The 14745-nt window shown below is 33.2% G+C and overlaps 1 protein-coding gene across 1 annotated transcript in view; it reads left to right on the plus strand.

The window, feature by feature from the left end:
- LOC145240375 (zonadhesin-like) overlaps positions 1 to 14745 on the plus strand; it is a 175170-nt gene that overhangs the window by 57576 nt on the left and 102849 nt on the right. Inside the window, exons 8-11 of the mRNA XM_080103956.1 lie at positions 4353 to 4660; positions 9031 to 9299; positions 10436 to 10626; positions 13273 to 13456. Of these exons, the coding sequence (XP_079960082.1) occupies positions 4353 to 4660; positions 9031 to 9299; positions 10436 to 10626; positions 13273 to 13456 (952 nt within the window). The remainder of the gene's footprint in view (positions 1 to 4352; positions 4661 to 9030; positions 9300 to 10435; positions 10627 to 13272; positions 13457 to 14745) is intronic.

Raw genomic sequence — 14745 nt, forward strand, 5'->3', positions numbered from 1 at the left:
GGAAGGAAGTCTGTAAGGAATGATGAGAGGTACGGGAAGAGTAAGAAAGTCAGAACACCATTGGTGATTGGCCAAATAAAGAATTTCATCGATAAAAATCGTCGTGTCTCTATAGAGGCAATAAGTGCACAGATTGATATCAGTGTGCGAACTGTACACACAATTATTCGTGATGAACTGAAAATATGGACGCTTTGTGTGGATGTACCAGCCCACAACTCAACCTATCGTCGGAGACTATTTGACGAAGATGGGCATGAAGACATTTCCTCGCTCTTCCTATAGTCCAGACCTTGTTCCCTATAACTTTTGGTTATTTCTTAAGTTTAAGGAAAATGTAAGAGGATGTTGTTATGAGACAATTGTAGAGATTAAAGAGGCTGTAACGAAGGTCATTGACACGCTCACACAAAATGACTTCCATGAGTCTTCCAGAAGTTTGTTGAACAGGACAGCAAGTGCATTGCAGCCGGAGAAGATTACTTCAAATTACATTAGAGTTTCATGTATGTACTATTAATAAATGTGGCCAAACGAAAAAGTCTGGAAACTTATTTAAGGCATTTCGTAAATATTGTTCTGATGCTTGTGAATATGTGTTTGTACTTTGCGTACATTTTATATATAGTAGAGTTTATTGCGTACATTTCATATATACTAGAGTTTTATTGCGTACATTTCATATATACTAGAGTTTTATTGCATACATTTCATATATACTAGAGTTTTATTGCGTACATCTCATATATATTAGAGTTTTATTGCGTACATTTCATATATAAAAGAGTTTTATTGCGTACATTTCATATATACTACAGTTTTATTGCGTGCATTTCATATATACTAGAGTTTTATTGCGTACATTTCATATATACTAGAGATTAATTGCGTACATTTCATATATACTAGAGTTTTATTGCGTACATTTCATATATACTAGAGTTTTATTGCATACATTTAATATATACTAGAGTTTTATTGCGTACATTTAATATATACTAGAGTTTTATTGCGTACATTTCATATATGCTAGAGTTTTATTGCGTACATTTCATATATACTAGAGTTTTATTGCGTACATTTAATATATACTAGTTTCATTGCGTACATTTCATATATACTAGAGTTTTATTAGCCTGTTACATTTCAGTTTTGTCTGTCATAATTAGGTTTTAATTAGAATCTATGATGGTCTACTCTGCTTAAGTTTGCAGTAGGATATTCCTTTTTTTTAACTTAACGCTTAAATAACATTTTATTTATTCTAGCATGCTAAAGTTACAAATGAATTATTGTTTTCTATAGGACTTTATGTTGAAATAACATTATATTTATCCTAAAGTTAAAATTAAATGAATGTTTTTATATGAAATTTGATGTTAATTTTTTATTTATTCTGACATGCTAAAGTTAAAAATAATTGAATTTTTTTTTCTATAAACTTATGCTTAAATAACATTTTTTCTATTCTGACATGCTAAAGTTTAAAATAAATGAATGTGTTTCTATAAGATTTTATGTTGAAATAATATTTTATTTAGTCGGACTTACTTAAGTTAAAAATAAGTTAATGTTTTTTCGATAAAATTTATTTTATTGTTTATTATTTATTTATTCATTCAGACATGCTGAAGTTAAACCAATCATTTATTTTAAATTTTTATGTTAAAATAGCATTTTATTTATTCTGCATGCTAAACTTAAAAACAAAACAATGTTGTTCTATAAGATTTTATGTTGAAATAATATTTTTCTGACATATTAAAGTTAAAACCACATTACATTTTTATATAAGACTAGCGGGGGTACCCGGCGTTGCCCGGGTGTTTGGAGGTGTGTGTGCTCTTAAATAAAAAAGAAACCAAGGGGTAGGATCGAAACCGAAGCCCTGGGGCGAAGTTTGAAAATAAAATGTGAAAAAAACATGAACCGTTCGGCCAGTCATAATTAGTTACTGAAAGAGTAAGAACAAAATGACAGGTGTCTGCACGGAAGTCATAGAGCGTTACGACGACGACGTAAGCAATAGCTATTCAGAAAATGAGGTCGATGACCAGGCTTGTTTGTTATAAGCGAAGTGAAAAAGAAAACATAAAAATGAACGTTGCAACTTAAGCGGGGGGAGGGGTAATCAAAACATCGAAAAAAACACAAAAAACTAACGTAAGGCAAACGAATGATGTTAAATGTAAAAATCGAAAAAACAAAAAGAAAACAGAAACGAACGTTAAAACCAAAAAACAAAACACGTTAAAAATGGCTTAAATAAGCCTGTTTCGATATTAAAATTTAAAAAATCGGTGGGTACCCGGGTGTTTTTTGGTGTGTGGTCGGGGGTGGATAAGCGAAGTAAAAAAAAAAACAGAAAAACGAACGTTACGTGAAAAATGGCTTAAATAACACTGGTTCAATATTTAATTTTAAAAAATCGAAAAAAAAAGACATCTCACACCACGATTCGAACCCAAAATGTTTAGATAACGAACCAACGCGCTAACCAACTGTGCTAACGCGACGTACATGAAATTTAGTCAGTTCTTCAACTATTTAAAGTAAATCAGGTCATGACGTCATCTGCGAAGAACCGGTCGTCGTCACGAGGGGACGGTTTTGTTGACCCCCCTTGTCGAAAATTGTCGATTTCGGGGTGAAAAAATAGACGTTTTGTGCCAATTTTTCGATATTTTTCTGGCGAAGGATGGGGCTTCAATATGATACCGAGTTTGTGAATTTTTGTCGTGTCTGTCGAAAGTTTTTAGCGGACACACAAACACACATACAAACATACAAACATACATACATACACACATTTTCGCTTTTATATATAGAGATTTTATGCTGAAATAACAGTTTATTCATTCTGACATGCTAACGTTTCAAATACTGAATGTTTTTTACATCAAACTGAGTCTGAATAACAACAAATCTCCCCCTATTTCTCCATCTCTTTCGATACGATTTTCAAATTAATTTGTGTTATTTCAACAACTGTTTACCATTGATTTTTTTGTTGGTAGTAGCCATTGGTCCTTACTGAAATTTACTTAGCAATAAGCCTGCCCTAGGCTCCATTCTTCTTCGCACTGGCCCAGTGGAGGCATTGTTAATTCTTTCTCTCCTCCTTAGTCTTTCGACGCCTGATTTTTTGGGGAAGGGGGGGGGGAAACAGAGGAGTATAGGTAAAGGGAGGAGGAGGAAAGGAGAATAGGCACTTTTTACTTTTGGTGGACCAGTTCTATTGGCTGGGCTTTTTTTTGTTTTATTTCGTTGCAGGTTATATATGCCGAGTTAGAATTTGTCATTCTTGTATACTAGTATCTTACCCAAGGGGTTTCCTTAAAATTTCAACTGTTTTTAACATTACCGTTGGTTGAATAATATCAGTTTTTCCGTCGATTCAGACGTATCTTCTTTTGTTTTAAGTTTATTCCTAGTGCTCCAACAGTGATTTGTATTATTTTGATTTTCATCAGGTACCATATTTTTTCTTAGTTCTCTGGCAAGTACTGCATATTTGTTTAGTTTTTCTCTCTCTTTGATCTTCACCCTTTGGACTGCTGGGACGGCAAAATCTACAATTTGGCAGTTTTTTTCCTTCTTGTTCATTATTATGACAGCCGGTCATTTTATTTAAACTGGTTTATCTGTTTGTAATTCCATGTTCCAGAAGAATTTAGTGGTTTTCGTTTCCTTACACTGTCTCTAGTTTGTGTTTGAACCATTTTTAACATATTCGATGTTAGTCGTCTGCAGAGTTCCCAGTGCACTGCGTTTCCCATATAGTCGTGCTTGTTCTTATATTCCTATATGGCATGTTTGCTGAATTCGTTTATTATGTGGCTTACTGTTTTGTCTCTCTGCCCACAGAGTCTACATTTACTGTTTTCTTGTGTTTTATCCATTTTAGCTTTAATGTGGTTGGTTCTAATTGCGTTGTTCTGTGCAGCTGTCAGTATTCCGTTTTTTGTTCTATTTGGCATTTTCTTAGCCATATTCAGGTGCTTTCATGGTTCTGTTCTTTTGTTATTCAGATAAATCGTCCGCGTAGCTTTCTTTTTTCCACGTTCCCTTTCTTGTCTTTTTGTTTCTGGTTGTATCGTTTCCTGTATTGTTCTTCATGTCGGTGTCTCGCGCTGTGGTGATCAATTTATCTGTATTTTGTCTTAGGTACCTTTCCAGGTCTTTTTTGTGCCTTCTACACAATCTTCTACGTTTATAAGTCCTCTTCCTCCTTCGCTCTTTTTCACATAGAGTCGTCCAGTATCGTCTTTTGAGTATGACTTATTTTGTAGACAAATACAATTACATATCGCCTTGAAAATGTTATATATTTGTTAATACTTGCTTTTTAGGTGAATGGCGAAAGAAGAACGCTGCCGCTTAACGATGTTTTGGGCTTTTCGGCGAGATATTCTTGCGGATGGATCATCGTTACAACGTCATGGGGTTTGATCGTTAAATTTGACGGACGACACAGAGTGCGGGTAGAAGTTCCCGGAATATTTGCCAATCATCTGACTGGAATCTGTGGTGACTGCAACGGCAAGAAAGACGATTTACGGACACAATTTGGCGAAGACGTATCGAAACATCCCAACAAATATATGTTGATTGGAAAAAGTTACCAAGTCAAAGATGACAGCGGGAGCCCTTCACAAAAGTAAGTAGCAATGAGATTATCTTAACGAAGCTTATTCATCTTTAAAAAAAATAATCATAATCTTAATTTTAAAATAAAATACGTTAGGCATCTCCAAACCGTGTGTAGAACGTCATCATTATACACATTAAGTCGTGACGTCATCATTTCGTGGGTTTACTATAGTTTGGGTCAATTTCTATGGAAGATCATTCATGCAGAAATTTATAAATAAATAAATAAAATGTACAATAAAAAATGGATAAAAAACAATGTAAGACTTACATTTTTATAAAACAAATAGATGTTTTATAACGAACTAAATAGATTTTTTATAACGAACTACACAGACGATAAAATTAATGTTAACCTGTTCTGCTGATACATGTATCTAAAGATGATGTCGCTTACAGACCTCCGTACTTTTTGGGAAAAAAGGGTGCAAATTTGGATTATCATTTTCTGTCATGTTAAATAACCAAATCAAAACGATTTTTTTTAGTCGATTTTGCTTTTGCAATTTTTATTATCTCAAGAGTCATATATTCTATTATAATTTTTATTATCTCAAGAGTCATATATTCTATTATAATTTTTATTATCTCAAGAGTCATATATTCTATTATAATTTTTATTATCTCAAGAGTCATATATTCTATTATAATTTTTATTATCTCAAGAGTCATATATTCTATTATAATTTTTATTATCTCAAGAGTCATATATTCTATTATAATTTTTATTATCTCAAGAGTCATATATTCTATTATAATTTTTATTATCTCAAGAGTCATATATTCTATTATAATTTTTATTATCTCAAGAGTCATATATTCTATTATAATTTTTATTATCTCAAGAGTCATATATTCTATTATAATTTTTATTATCTCAAGAGTCATATATTCTATTATAATTTTTATTATCTCAAGAGTCATATATTCTATTATAATTTTTATTATCTCAAGAGTCATATATTCTATTATAATTTTTATTATCTCAAGAGTCATATATTCTATTATAATTTTTATTATCTCAAGAGTCATATATTCTATTATAATTTTTATTATCTCAAGAGTCATATATTCTATTATAATTTTTATTATCTCAAGAGTCATATATTCTATTATAATTTTTATTATCTCAAGAGTCATATATTCTATTATAATTTTTATTATCTCAAGAGTCATATATTCTATTATAATTTTTATTATCTCAAGAGTCATATATTCTATTATAATTTTTATTATCTCAAGAGTCATATATTCTATTATAATTTTTATTATCTCAAGAGTCATATATTCTATTATAATTTTTATTATCTCAAGAGTCATATATTCTATTATAATTTTTATTATCTCAAGAGTCATATATTCTATTATAATTTTTATTATCTCAAGAGTCATATATTCTATTATAATTTTTATTATCTCAAGAGTCATATATTCTATTATATGGATATATTTTTTTCATTATTGGAAACTTGTTATATATAAAAAAAATCTGTTTGAACTTCACATTGCATAATACTTGGATTTAATATCATTTAAAGCTTTTTAAAAATAATTATTTTTAAGAATTCTGTTTTTTTTTTGTTGTAATTCAAATAATTATATTACCGAGAAAAAAAACAATTAATTTTTAAATAAAACACGTATAAAATATGTTTATAAGTCAAATTACAACGCAATATTATGAAAATAAACAAATATTTATTCGTTTAAAATTAATATTTCCGAGACAGACTCAATTTTCTACATTTTTTTTTCTTTTCTTTGCCATAATGTTAAATTGAAGAAAAAAAGTAAAGAATTCCCGTGTTGTCCGTCTACGGTGTTATTTTTAAATGCCGGAAGAAACGCTTCGTGCGCGTTGTGTTTTCTTGATAGAAGTGTTGTCTAAATTTTTAAACTAAGCTGCGTATAAAATATCTTTACAAGCCAAATTACAACACAATATTATAAAAATAAACAAATATTTGTTTATTTTTAATATTTCGGAGAAAGAATTCATCCTCAGATTTTTATACGTTTTTCCCCCTTTTTTTCTTGCCATAATATTAAATTGAAGAATAATAGTTAGTAAAAAATCCGCGTGTTGTCCGTCAGCGGTGTTATTTTGAAATGCCGGAAGAATACGCTTCGTGCACGTGATATGAAACTCAGTTATCTTTTTCGTGATAGAAGCGTGTTTAAATTTTTTTAAATAAAATACGTATAACATATGCTTATAAGCCCAATTACAACGCAAATTATGAAAATAAACGAATATTTATTCGTTTAAAATTAATGTTTCCGAGATAGACTCCATCCTCAGAATTTTAGACATTTTTTTCTTTTTTTTACATTGGATGATGTTTAATTGAAGAAAAGCAGTTAGTAAAAAGTCTGGGTGTTGTCCGTCTGCAGTGTTATTTTGATATGCAGGAAGAATACGCTTGGCTCGCGTGATATGAATGTCAAACCTATGTTTTCAGTGGTTTAAGTGTTGTTTAAATTTTAAAATAAAACAAGTATAAAATAAACAACAATTACCAACCCAAATGCTGTGTACTATGGGTTTCTTCTTTTTCATCTTCTCTTCTGGCCGTGCTGTCATTTCTCACATTGGCAGCTGTTGAGAGGGTGCGCACAGGTTTACAAGTATATTTTTTAAAAAAGACTCTAACACATTCTGCATAGTATAAATATACATATTTATACGTATTTTATTTTAAAATTTAAACACAACTCTGATAATATTGATACAAACTTAATAATATTAATACAAACCAATATAATATAATCAGTTTGAGTTGGATCGAATAAACTTATTTAACAAAACTCTATTAATTATCGCTTATCGATCAATCGATCTATCTTCTATTATTTAAAAGGAACTTTGAAATTAAAAACATTCAATACCCATTAACATGAAAACATTATTCACACAATAATTAAATCAAGTAGAATTTAAAGGCGAGTCCACAGGTCCGTTTCTATTATTTGGTTATAAGGATAAATGTTTACTATCTTATGAAATACAAGCAGGGTGACCCGACTATGCCCAGGATATGTTTAGCATTCTTACATTTTTATTTTCATCGAAACTAATTAAATCGCCCATTTTTCAATCACATCGATTGATTGCTTGCTCTAGTTATAAAACCCATCGCGGTGCGCCGAAAGGAAGCTTAGTGCCCCACTCCACAATACGGTTCTAATGTGCTCACTGTCATATGAAAGAACCTACTGTTTATTTTATATGCTTGCCTTACTGGTTGTGCGATCAACAAAGATTGATTTTAAGTTTAAAATAAAAACGTAAAGGATCACACTTCATTTGTGATTTGAACAGAAACATTAATTTCGAACGCGCCTCTGTCATATCAAAGAACATGTCGTTTGCATTTGGGATGTTAGGTTGTATAAGGTGTTTACGTTGGTCAAAATCGTCTGTTCTTTCTTTTTTGCGGATTATTTCCATGATCGATTATCGATATTTATCGAGGATATTTCGATACGAAACTTATCTAAGAACACTGACAGAAAGATAAAATACATTCGTGTAAACTTTCATTAGAGTTTTCGAGTCCATAGCGAACTCACACACAAAAAGTTTCTGTTTATATAATAGTAGAGATTTCGGGAAGTTTTGCTTTGTCGGTCCCACAACAAAAGGAGGGTGAACCTATAAATTCACCCTTGTCCGTTCGTCCGTTCGTCTGTCCGGACTTTTGTCAATAACTACGTCTTGGAATTTGTAAATATTTTGCACAAACATTAAACATAATATAAGTAAAAAAAAGTAACAGAACCGATTTTCCGGAGAAACTCCGGTTGCCCACCCCTAGAGGTGCCTTTCCGCTTAAAATGGTTAAAATAGACACATTTAAGGTTTTGTTTTTTTTTTAAACTGATGCTTTGGATTTTTATAAAATGTTCTGAAAAGTTGTAACTAACTGATTTCTATATAATTTTGTTTGTCTATACTTAGGTGTGCCACAGGGGCTCTTTTGGGCTAATAAAAACACTCCATTTTTGGGACTATTTTTTGTGTATATATCTATTTAGCAGTTTTGCATGGTGCTGAACTCAAATTTAAATTTTTAAAGGCCCTGGGGACATTTGGGACTAAATGGAGGGAGGAAAATAATGGACATAAGCATTTCTTTTGTTTTTTTTTTTTTTTTGTTTTTTTTGCATGATGTAGAACTCAAATTTACATATGTTAGGGCCTAAATCTACACCGTTTGTTCATTTTCACTACGATTAGACTTCCCCTGGGGACATTTGGGTTAAATGGGGGGGGGGCAAATGTTGAACTTAGTCATTTTTTTTTATGCCTCACGGGGGACCATGCATACTTCAATTGTTTTTTTTTCTAATGTTTTTGTCTGTATTACTTTTCAGATGCGATGTACCTGATGTCACTGTGGACTGCGAACGTCACGTGACGAAAGGGTGCGATGTTATAACGCATCAAGTATTCCGAGAATGCAATGAAAAACTAGGACTCGTAAGAGTGAGAGAATATATCGAATCATGTCGGATTGATGCCTGTGCCTACCGCCAAAACAAGAAGCTTTTCAACTCAGTCGTGTGCGACGCCATCGAAGGATTTGCAAGCGAATGTTCGAAAGCAGGAATCGATGTCAACTGGAGAGAGTACGCAAAATGCCGTAAGCGATCGATCTTATTCAATTTTTTTTATTTCACGTTCATGAATAAATTCTGAGAAAAACGCTTTAAGATTACGTGCGTCTATCTATTAGTTGAAATATTATTAGACAATCGGAAACAAGCGTTTTATCAATTAAACTATTATACGAGGTGCCTTCAATAAGTTTCCATGTTTTGTCGTATGGCTACATTTATTGATAGTACACTTATAAAAATATAGTCCTCTTCGAAGTAATCTCCTCCGGCTGCAATGCACCTGTACCGATCCAAGAATTTCTTGAAGGTCCCATATAAGTCCTCTTGTGCGAAGCGTGTCAATGACCCTAGCCACAGTCTTTGTCATCTCACTTGTTAAATAACAACAGCCTATAAGGTTTTCCTTGAGCTTAAGGAATAACCAAAAGTCACAGGGAGCAAGGTATGGATAATAAGGAGGTGGGGAATTGTCTTCGTGCCCATCTTGGTCAAATAGTCTGTGACAAAGATGGAGTTGCGGACTTATGCATTCGTGCAAATCTTCCGCATCTGCAGTTCTTCGCAAATAACTGTGTGCACTCCCACACTAACATCAAATTGTGCATTTATTGTCTCTGCAGACACACGACATTCTATGTAAATTAAATTCTTCATTTGACCAATCAACTCTGATGTTCTGACTTCCTTACTCCTCCCACACCTCTCAGAATTCTCCCTGCCTCCATTGAATCTCTCATGCCACTCAAAAAAATGTTAGATTCAAGCAAGATGGTCCAAAAGCAGTCTGAAGTATTAAAGACGTTGCTCTGTCATTTTTGTTTTTCTAGTTTCAAACACAATATTATTACATGCTGTTCTCCTAAGGGATTTTCATGTCCAGATTGCATATTTTTAATTTACCAGTTGTGACAATAAGGCTTTAGTAGTGTGCATTCCAATTCCTACTGTAGCTATTCATTTGAACCTGAAATCGTAAATATTGGTTAGTCATTTCAGAGGATGCATGGCAATAACATAATATAATTCTGGACAAAAAAAGTCTGGAAATTTATTCAAGGCACCTCGTAAATCACGCACCATTATTTTACTACTAAGTTTCTTCGAATTTGTGAATAATTGAACGCTTTCTAGAATGTTATGTAGTATTTTTTCTTTGCAGCAACACGATGTCCTCCAAGGCAGGTATATAGGTCATTTACGCCGATTTGTCAACCTTCTTGCTCTGACCCTGATCCAATCTGTCACGAATTTACTGAAGGTTGTGTCTGCGAAGAGGGATATTTGCTCAGTGGAACGGAATGCGTCAGGAAATCGCATTGCGGATGTGTTTATGAAGGTTTCTACATGGCTGTAAGTTAACGACGAATTTTTTCGTGTAAAACACATAAAATATTATGGACCTTCTATTCAACATGTGAGATGTGTGTTTTCATAGATTTGGTGTCAGTAAGTTTACTCTTCGTTCAAGGTTTCATTAACAAGAAATAACGTTCTTATCGATGAGCGATCCAGAAACAAATCTTCAACGTCTTTTTCCATACGTGCTCGGTCTTTTTATATTCACTTTTGTCGTCATCTCACAAACACAAATTAGTTGGAACAGATCTATTAAGAGCATTGCTAAGGCCGCTGCGAAGAAGTTGGGCTCTCTCTACCGTGCTAGAAAGCTACTCACGCCTGAATGTATACTCTATGAGGCAACCATTCGCCTACGTATGGAGTATTGTTGTCACATTTTGACTGCTGCATCTGCTACTAGTTTCTCACTCCTGGATAGGGTTTAGAAGAGAGTCGCCAACCTGACAGGCCCTGAGCTGTCATCTAAGCTTCAGCCTCTGTTCCATCAATGAAATGTTGCATCCTTTTGTCTATTTTACAAGTATTTTAATAGTGAATGCTCTGACGAGCTACAAGCACTTAATACTTCTGACAAACCCTACAAGCAGCAAAATCCCACCCGTACACAGTAGAGATCCATAGGTGTACAAAAGCCTTCTACTCGAATAGCTTCTTTCCCAGAACTGCTAGACTTTGGAACTCCCTTCCGGGATTCTGCTTCCCCAGCTGTACTGACATGCAGAAGTTCCAGTGTAATGTGAACAGACATCTTGCTGCTCATCTCCCTTCATAATGTCCCTGTAACATATACCCGATAGTAGCCGCCTACTTCAAAGTGGCACTGTGCCTTGTTTGGATTTGAATTTTTAAAAAATACCAAAATAGTATGTGACTAATATGGGTTAGATTCCCCATGAGCCTTCCGTTTTAAAAAGGTCTCTCTCTCTCTCCCTCTCTCTCTGTTTCTCTATCTCTCTCTATATATATATTTCTCTCTCTATCTCTTTCTATCTTGTTCCCCCTCTCGACGTCTTAGATCATTGCGGGGTGCTATTTTCACACTATTTACTTTTACTGCTCACCAGATTGAGTTTTGTTTTCAGATTTTCGTTAAGAAATGAGAAGGAAAGGACACTGAAATATGGAATCCTCATGTGCGACATGAAAAAAGAAACTGGAATCTTAGGAAGATTTTTGTTTTCCAGTAATCATAGGAGCAACAGGACTCACAAAAAATATACCAGATGAACCAAGAGAGATGCAAACAATTTCATTTCAAGGGGTGTTAGCATCTTTAAAAGATCTCTCGATTGGAATGAACAAGATAGCGGGTGAATATAAGATTACCCATCCCCCTCTAGAACAAGATGTAAAGAAAATTGAAATTTATGTTTAATATTTTGGCTATATTTTTTTCAAGAAGGAGATTATTTTCTGTGACAATTTTCATTTTGTGTCCTTTTTTGTTGATGATGTCGGATACACTGGGATTATCCTCCTTTTCTACAATAGTTATTGATAAGCGATCAATAAACCAATTAAAATACAAATCTTTATCCATACGTGCGCGGTTGTTTATGCGGGGTCTTTTTATATCCACTTCTTGTTGTCGACTCTTAGGTGGTCGCCGAATGTTTAACTTGGACAGTTAAAAATTCTCGTGCAGGAAAGACAGAGACGTTCGCTGAGTTTTCTTGTAGGTTTTATTGTTACATAAGGGTAGGTGTATATATCGTCATAGTTATGCGTGTATAATATATACATGTAGGACTGTGACGTATCCAGATTCCTTCAGTCTTTGACAGACAATCGATACCCGCGAATGAGGTGCCTACGCGTGAAATTTTGGTGGTAGGAGGTGTTCAATCTCCAACCACACCTCTCCTGAGTTGACATTGTTAAATACCAGTGGCAAGTGAAGTGTATGTACAGGACGGCTGGAAATAAAATGCCGAGATAAACAGAGAGCGCCTAGAATTCCTAAATGGTCACCCATATGGTTCTAACCAGACTCAACCTTGCTTAACCTCGGTGATCTGACGAGAACCTGTATATTAACGCGAGTGTGGCGTATACTTATACAACAAAGGACAGTTCATGGAAACATCAATAAACATGAAGTTTGGTAACTGACTACTAATCTCAAAAAATATTTTTCGTCGTCTTTTCTTTTCGTCGTTAATCCATGTCGTCTTGTAGACGCTGTAATAATTTCTGGTTATATTTCGACTGTAGCTTTATTTTCAGTCATTAACAGATGAATGTTCTTTGATAAATAATTGTCATTTTCTGTCTTAGGTGATATTTTATTGTTGGATAGATGGAATTTGTCTTCCTTTTTCTACATTATTTATAACTGATTCTTCTCGCTGTAGAAAACGAGTTAGAAACATTTTTCTTGTTACAAAACGAAAAAGAATTTAAACCTACGCCTCTCTTTAGCATTTTGAAATCTTGTCATCCAACTGATTATTTTCTCATCTACGTTGACACTTTATGAGTAATAATGAAATGAATTTAGTTGATCTGACACTAACCTGGCGAAAAGGCAGCTCTGAAAAAATTAGCCAAGCTTATTTTTTCGTCGGTGTGTCTATCTGTCAAATATTCTTGAAAGCAATTCCTTATATGTTTCTTCTGGTCTTGTTCTTTTATTAGATTGGTGAAGAGATCATAGACCAAAGGTGTGAAGTGAAGCGTACGTGCAAATACCTCGATAATATACTAACTGAGAATCTGCCGCGTTGTCAGCCCAATGGCGTGTGTAGGCTTCAAAATGGAAGGCGTGCTTGTGTTTGCAAAGAAGGTTTTCGTTTGCACAACGGAAAATGCATTCCAGATGGTAATTTAACAATTCTTATATTTACACTTTTGTTTACAGCATATAAACAACTTGCCATTTCCGAATAGGATTATGAAAACAAGAATTCGTACTATTTTGATTCTTCGGATTAATGTTCTCATCGTGGATGTTATTTTGATAATGTTTTGGTCGATGTAACCTCCGCTCTTCTTCAGGTGTATTATATCAAACTTAGGAACCTTTCTGTCGAACTCAGGAATCTACACGGAATTTCGAACATAGAACTTTATTAAATCTTCAAAGGTATGCTCTCGTTCGGTCAGCAGAGAAATCCTAAGTAATTCTTATTTCCCAGTTTTACAAGATAAATCTGAAGAAGGCTGGAGGTTACATCATCGGAATTTTGTAAAAATGACACTCAAAACGAGAACAGTAGCTAGAAGTATCCAAATAATACCCAAATGTGCTATTCCAAAATTAATCAGAAAATTATATTAATAATCTAAAGGATTACAAACTAAATTAATTAAAGTTGGTCTAGTGTCACAAAAACATCATCATCGCAAGCATTAATTAAAGAGAAATGAATTAACTCCTTTTATAGTCGCACTTTATCAGTCAAAAATCATTAAAACAATTTCCTCAAAAAATCTAAAAAAAACATGGCTGTCTGTTTACTATTTCAAATTTTATTACATAATTAAAAAGCCATGTTGAGAGAAAACGTTTCTTTCTAAAATTAAAAAAATGTGCAAATGAATATCTGTTTCATTATAATTTATGCATAAAAAATATTCAAAAACAAAACAAAAAAGATTGTTGTGTGTGGAGTTTTCATTGAAAGAATCTAAATTTTTAAAGCAATTCTTTTTAGCGTTAAAAGGCTAAAAAAGAATTTGTTAAAAAATTGTTTTAAGTTCGTCGTTATTTGTTTTAATTAATTCATTTAATTTATAATGCGTTTTAAAAATCTTCATACTGTGGAATTTCCACGATCTATGCTAGTAAAATATTTTTCCTAGCGTAAGTGTGACAGACTACAGAAATTTGTATTTCAAAAAAATCCTTAAAGATCGACAAGAGTGCTATTACTAACACAATCCTGATAGACCAAGAGGTTTGTCTTGTTGAACTTTTTTTCGAACTCGGGAATTTGCACGGATTTTAAAACAGGACCTTTTTATTTAATCCACGTGGATAGCATGCTCTCGTTCAGTCAGTCATGACTGGCTAGAAGGCCTAAGCAATTTATAATTGTATTTTAGTGTCGGCAGCATTGTTTGAAACTTCAAGGTCCAGAAGTTTGTAATGGCTTCCGTTTAAAATTC

This window comes from Euprymna scolopes, chromosome 19, assembly GCF_053919585.1.
Source record: "Euprymna scolopes isolate OS-2025 chromosome 19, ASM5391958v1, whole genome shotgun sequence".
NCBI lineage: Eukaryota > Metazoa > Mollusca > Cephalopoda > Sepiida > Sepiolidae > Euprymna > Euprymna scolopes.